The 6,842-nt window shown below is 36.5% G+C and overlaps 2 protein-coding genes across 2 annotated transcripts; both read left to right on the top strand.

Moving 5' to 3' along the window:
- Positions 1-711: 711 nt before the first annotated feature.
- On the top strand, positions 712-4,430 carry LOC121412916 (calcipressin-3-like). Its single transcript, XM_041605678.1, has 3 exons — positions 712-1,063; positions 3,692-3,865; positions 4,335-4,430. The coding sequence occupies exons 1-3, from the start codon at positions 896-898 to the stop codon at positions 4,428-4,430; spliced, it is 438 nt and encodes a 145-aa protein (XP_041461612.1). The 5' UTR covers positions 712-895.
- A 408-nt stretch (positions 4,431-4,838) lies between these two features.
- Positions 4,839-6,842, top strand: LOC121412917 (calcipressin-2-like). The gene is made up of 2 exons (XM_041605679.1): positions 4,839-5,028; positions 6,428-6,842. Exons 1-2 carry the CDS (start codon positions 4,839-4,841, stop codon positions 6,568-6,570), a joined length of 333 nt encoding a protein of 110 aa, XP_041461613.1. The 3' UTR covers positions 6,571-6,842.

The raw sequence follows: 6,842 nt of genomic DNA on the forward strand, positions 1-6,842 counted from the left end.
TCACCATCACCATCATCATATCATCATCATCACCATCATCATCATCATATCATCATCACCATCATCATCATCATATCATCATCACCATCATCATATCATCATCATCACCATCATCATCATCATCACCATCATCATCATCACCATCATCATCATATCATCATCATCACCATCATCACCATCATCATCATCACCATCATCATCATCACCATCATCATCATCATCATCATCATCACCATCATCATCATCATATCATCATCATCACCACCATCATCATCATCATCACCATCACCATCATCATCATCACCATCATCATATCATCATCATCATCATCATCATCATCATCACCATCATCATCATCACCATCATCATCATATCATCATCATCACCATCATCACCATCACTTTCATCTTCATCATCGCATGCATCACTCTTCATCATCACTGTCTACGCATCGTCACCACCCTATTTTAGTCTGCACATATAGACCCTATTTTTTACATTTTTTTTATTCAAACCAGAGTAAATTCCAGCCCATCAGCTCTTTGCCTTGGCTTGTAGATTAAGAAAATGTAAGATATCTGCTGGGATCTATACATATAGATATTATGGATCTATGCTTTGTTCAATCCCCAATCCCAGATATTTTTGCAGAGAAAAAGGGACAGAAACTAAACCTGACGTCAGAATCAGAAACTTTGTGACGTCATTCCTTTGATGATGTTGTCGGAGAGGATCAGTCAGACTCTATTTTTAATTGTTGACAATTAACAGTAACACTGCCGTCTCGTCGACGAATGTTGGATGTCATCCACATGTTCATTTCGGGGAATAGCTTACAGTCTAATTACTTGACAGATAATTCAGAACTTTAAAGGCAAAGCCAGAACAAGTTGAGATGGATATGGATCCGGAGGTGAACGGAGAATCGAGTGTCGCTGGCAGCAGCAGTGAAAGGCAACGCACCTCCCGGCAGTCTACGGGGGAGTTCGACTACAATGAACTGCCGGTCGCGCTCATCGCCACCAATGTCAGCGAATGTGTGTTTACAGATGAGAAAGAAAGGGTAATGTGTTTGCTGCCGTGATGTTTTGACCATGAAGAATGATTTAGCTGAAGTATACTTGTGTAATCGACTAGTTGAGTTTTTTTTTTAATAGACCCTAATGCCTTTTCAATTACATTAATCAAACTCGATCTGTTCATTAAAAAAAAGATAACATGAATTTAACTTTAATTGTCATGCTTGTTAAGAAACTGCTAATTTTTCTTAAAAGACCCAGACCGGAGCTAAAAAAAAGAGTGTGAAAGTGAAATTGACAGATAGGAATTAGTAAGATAAAGCACAACAATCATGACAATGTTTTTATAAGCATATTCACTCCTTTACAGCCAAGTAGCGTACATGTATTTTTGCTTAAGAAAAACTCTAATTAACAATAACTGATAAACAGGTTTCGCTAGGGATTTTGAGGCTTTTCGGTGCTTTTCTTTTTTCCATATATTTGTACACAGAAAAAATGAGTCATTTTTGGGGGCTTTCATATCATCTGTACAGGAGTGTAGGTCGTTGATCTCTCAGTCGTAAACACTTGATGCATATTTAAAAGTCTAACAAGTGTAAAGCTATGCACTTTGTTTACAAATGATAAAAACTGCCAATTTAAATGTTTGAACAAATTATCTTTCACCAATTTGTGGCAAACATTCTAAAGATCATACACCAAGAAGAAAATATCACAAAACTCACAAATATGAAAATCCAGCTGTTTTCCGAACACCTCTTAATTTGGCTTTAGGACTCCCTATCATGATGCGGGCGTGGATGTCAGACAATTTCAAAATGTTTGCTTGACCAAAAAGAATAATGCATGCAGCCGAGTGCGTTAGTGGAAATGCAGAGCACGTGAGGTTTCTTTAGATAGATGCCGCACTGTACACGAGCCGCTGGCGGCGAGTGCCCAGTGAGCACCATCTGGTGAAACCAAGCTTTCTCTGCATTTACTTTTACGCACGACAGAGCAAGTGCATTATTTGTTTTATAAAATAGCAACACAGAAACAAATTTTTGAAAAGTTACAGTACATGTACAGTTTTGTTGGACTTTTCCCGGGACTTCTACCGCACTGGTTTGCTTGAGCGTGCAATGTCAATTTTCATTGCACACCTTTTGCACTGCCGTGCAGTGCACCAAAAAAAAATGGATGTCATGTGATGCATAGTGGCCAGTCGATGCTTGAAATAATACACCTATTTTATAAAATCTGTGTTTAAATGAGTTGATGCTGGAAGACATTACTCGTGTTGTAGGCAAACTATTCCAACATTGGATCACTCTTTTACTAAAAAATCTGCTGCGGGTGTTGTACGGACAGTGAGTAGTGAACAATTTGAAGGGATGACCTCTTTTTCCTTGGTACTGGGATCTCATGAAGAGGGATACTGGATCGACTCAGTCTATAACATGCAATATTTTAAATACTTGTATCATGTCCCCTCAATCTCTGTTGTAATGTAAGGAGTACAGATTCAGTTTGACTAGTCTTTCACTAAAAGATAAGGAGCTAAATCCTGGAAATAGTCTTGTTGCTCTACGTTGAACAGATTCAATCCTGTCATCAGTGATGAATCTAGGGCTCCAAACAACACTACAATACTCCAAATATGGTCGAACAAGAGCCAATTCAGATTCCGCATTCAAATTTTTTCTATTTGCAGAAAAAAATGGCATGGCAATGACAATTATTTAGTGCTCAAATGGATGGAAACTTGCAAATCTAATAGTAGATTTTTTGTGATTACTTTGTTTGGCTCTTGATTTGGGCCTAAATTGCTCTGTCAGGAAAAGTTGTTACACATAAACTGAATTATGCAGATAGGAGAATTTGACAGCTGCGCCAAATAGGCTGGAAATAAAATATGGAAACAAGTAGCCCAAAGCCATAGTTGTCATCAATTCAAGCTTGCATAGAAATACATTATGATATCTCTATGTGGCAGAAGTGAAGAAAATTAAATGCACTTTTTTTTTTTGAAAAGCAGAAAAATGCTTTTTAAACAACATGACGTCACGTTTTTGAGGCCGGTGAAAAACTGAAAACTATATACAAGAAAGTCTATTTTCGAGGCCTGAGAGTTGGAGCTATTCTTAAGCAAAATACTCAGCTGATAAGCAGTAAAAATGCATAAAGCTTGCATTTATTTGTGAAATACTTAATATGCTTTAGATTGGTATATGATTTGTCACTTTCACTTTTGGGTCTGGTCTGGGTCCTTAAGTTTGTTATTGAATATATGACGGTACTGTAATTGCATTGTCAGAGATTAAGTATAACATATTGATATTCTGATAAATCTGATTACCGGGACCTGGTAATATCACATCAAAGAACTTGAACCGTCAACAAGCAATTGATTTGATAAGGCCTTGTTAAAAGGTACAGTCCACAAAGATAAAAAGTTCATTTGAAAAATTAAAAAATTAAATAAAAAGGAGAAAAATAAAACATGTATAAAGTTAGACCTAATGCGGAAATTTCACCAAAATTGGCTGTGAAATAAAGAAAGTTATTACATCATTAATATTAAGTGTCTTTGAATAGCTGTATGCACATCCTGGTTGGTATGCAAATCAGGGAAAGTCATGTCGCCATGAACTGATTTGATTCTGACAATTTTAATCTCCTCAATCCAGGCCGCCTTCGAAGAATTGTGTTCTGTCTATGGAACGAGGGTCGAGTTCCACTATCTTCCCAGCTTTCGTCGTATCAGAGTAACGTACAATTCACCTGAGGAAGCAGTAGGAGCCAGGATAGCATTGCATTCCAAAGAAATCAGCGGCTCCGTTGTCAATTTTTATTTTTCACAGGTGAGGGAGTGTTGTTTTCTCAATAGATTTACTAAATGTGCTTTTTATGCTTGTTTTCTTGAGGGATGAACACATTGTGGTAAACCAATTGCGCGACACTGGCACTGTTCCGAAGGTTCAAGACTGGTAAAAATTGCTGTTGGGCCAGTAACTTTTCAGAAATAGCCAGATTTACTGGTCCGACATGACCAGTAAAAAAATATAGTATATGTACAGTGATATTTTCTTCTATTTTGTAAACTATAAAAATGGACCTGGTGTCTTAAAAAAAATGGCTCTCATGATGTTGTGTGTGTGTGTACTGTTTGTATGTGGGTTTTTTTTTTTGGGGGGGGTACAAATAAGCAATTTATTTTATATTTATTTTATTTAATTTATTTGAACAGACTCCTTTGAATTGGAGGCACTCATAGAAAATAAAAGACAGCAAAATAAACTCAAGTCTGTTTTATGTTTTTCTTTATTTTAGGGACCAATCAATTCTACATTCAGACCAGTAAAATATGGAAAAACTGAGTATTTCTACTGGTCTGACAAGACTGACCTGATCAGGTTGGACCATTAGAAAAAAGGGGTAGTGTGACTGTGGAGCCCTAGGGGTAAACTCAGATTGAACGCATAATTCTTGTCATGGGAGTTATGAGAGTACTGTTATTATATTTTTTCCATTGACTGGCCCATAGGCCTATGGACTTTTATTTACATCCAGAATAAAAGCATGGTAAAGTGATACTTGAAATACAAATTATAAAGATGGTAACAGGTATATTACTACAAATGACACCTTGAAAATAAATATTAAGAGATGCAAATAACTTGCATACATTTTTACAGTAAAAGATATTTACTTAGTTAATAAAAAAAATTGTTTTTGAAATCTTGCACTTGTTAGACCAGCTTTCATGTAAATGGGTTAGCCGGTTTCAGATTACAAATCCATACTACGTTGAAGCGCTACTTTTGTCTTAAAATGATGGCTATTCCCATGTTTTTACAGACCAAGATATTGAAAGACACCAACCCAAGCCTAGAACTTCCTCAGCCAGTCAAACAGTTCTTAATATCACCACCTGCGTCTCCGCCGGTTGGCTGGGAACCTGTGCCAGAATCTGAACCCGTCATTGACTATGACCTTCTTGCTGCACTAGCGAACCTTGCACCAGGTATATATAAATATTGTCTTTGATATCACCGAAATACATTCAGTGGGCAAAGATTTAATGGAGGGAAAAAAATTAATATGAAGAAGTAAGTAAATCAATCATGTGTAGTCAATGTTCATTGTGATCAATGAGGTTTAAATGGAAATCCTACCCAAATGTGTACTTAAGATAGGAGAAAACCGCAATACCTGATCTTTAAGTACATGACCTATGGGAAAGTTGTCCTTGCCTCTTTTCAAAATTTACTTACCCAGTTGCCAATTTGAAATCTACATATTCTCAATTTTTAAACAGCTATAACTTCCTTATTGCTTGTCCAAATTCTTTCAAATTTTAATCTTTCTGTTTTATTTATTTTTTTCCTTTCCAATGTAACATTTTATGGCCAAGGCTGGATTCCACTTTGATATGTGTATAATGGAATCTCATTGTATGTTCTTACCTTACTATTGCCTTATTGTAATGGGAATCTAAAAAAAAAACAACAAAAGTCAGCACCTGATTGTATCTTCTTTTCTTATATCAAGGCCATTACAAGTAGTTCCCTCTATTTCATTTTCTACTATATATCAAAAAGTAAGAAGGAAATCATTGATTTTCAGCTGCATTGTCTCATGTCACTTTTGAACAGATAAAGTAGATTACTCTACTTCCTGGTGGAAATGACATTTTAAGCAGTGACCTGATCACTGTTAAACCTAGATAGGACATTTAGGAGTTTTATTTTTGGAAGATAAGTAATTATACCCAGATTAGGCCTACTCACTTAATCTGGCAACTAGGATATCTAGAAGTCAGTTTTGACCCAAATGCTATTGATCAGTCTTTACTGAGCAATATACATACATCAATTCTTCCTTCATCAGGGATGGATGGATAGACTGACATAGATGTTAGAAATAAATTTTGGGCATGAGCTGGATCACCTATTATTTGGGAATTTCACACATAACTGATAAGACTTGGTGTGTCTGTAAGGCACATACATGTAGACAAAAAGGAAGGGGGCATACATGTACATGTATGCCCCCTAAAATTTGATGGTTGGTTGAAATTTTATAATAACATGAAAAAAAAGTTACAACCATGACCTTGCTGTGAATTTATGTCAGAAAGTTTACTTATTTGTATCTTAGCCCTACGTGTAGACAAGCAGTATTTTCCCCCGAGGATGATCATGAATTACATAATAGGCTTGACTGAGTGCCCCCAAGCCCCCCCCCCCCCCACCAAAAAAGAAAAACCCATTTAACTCTGGTCATGGTCCTTTTACCTGCTCTCATTAGATATGCAATGTGTATTCCTTGGCTGTGTGTCTGGCTTTTTTTTTAAGTACAGGTGTATCTTGATCAAACCGACTCTTTGTTATTAAAATTATTGTATCATTTTATGTTTACAGGTGAAACCCACGAGCTTCATCCGGCTGAAGGGAATAAACCAAGCATCGTTGTTGAACCGTGCGATGATCCCATCTCAAGACGTCCTGTTCCTCAAAAGATCCAACAAACAAAGAGACCGGACCTTCCATCTACATCGTCATGATTACCACTAGAAAATCATTACAGCTTGAGACAAGGCTACGTGCCTCAACTGTAAAGACTCTTTAAGATGCTCTGTTGTGGGCATCACATATGATCAGACATGGGTGCTCGTATCGAAAGAGGACCATTTGAAAGAAATTTGAATTAAGGAGATAAAAACTCAATTCAAATCACCATTTCTTAGACCAGGTACAAAATATTTATTATACAATAAGAACAACACACAGAAGAATTGTGGATAAATAAATTAAGACTTGTATTTAAGATTAATGG

The sequence above is a fragment of the Lytechinus variegatus genome, chromosome 4, assembly GCF_018143015.1.
Source record: "Lytechinus variegatus isolate NC3 chromosome 4, Lvar_3.0, whole genome shotgun sequence".
NCBI classification, from domain to species: Eukaryota; Metazoa; Echinodermata; class Echinoidea; order Temnopleuroida; family Toxopneustidae; genus Lytechinus; species Lytechinus variegatus.

Coding starts and splice junctions, on each gene's coding strand:
- LOC121412916 (XM_041605678.1), top strand. CDS start 896: ATGGATATGGATCCGGAGGTGAACGGAGAATCGAGTGTCGCTGGCAGC. Junction 1,064..3,691: donor TTACAGATGAGAAAGAAAGG/GTAATGTGTTTG, acceptor TCCTCAATCCAG/GCCGCCTTCGAAGAATTGTG. Junction 3,866..4,334: donor TCAATTTTTATTTTTCACAG/GTGAGGGAGTGT, acceptor TCTTTATTTTAG/GGACCAATCAATTCTACATT.
- LOC121412917 (XM_041605679.1), top strand. CDS start 4,839: ATGGCTATTCCCATGTTTTTACAGACCAAGATATTGAAAGACACCAAC. Junction 5,029..6,427: donor ACTAGCGAACCTTGCACCAG/GTATATATAAAT, acceptor TTATGTTTACAG/GTGAAACCCACGAGCTTCAT.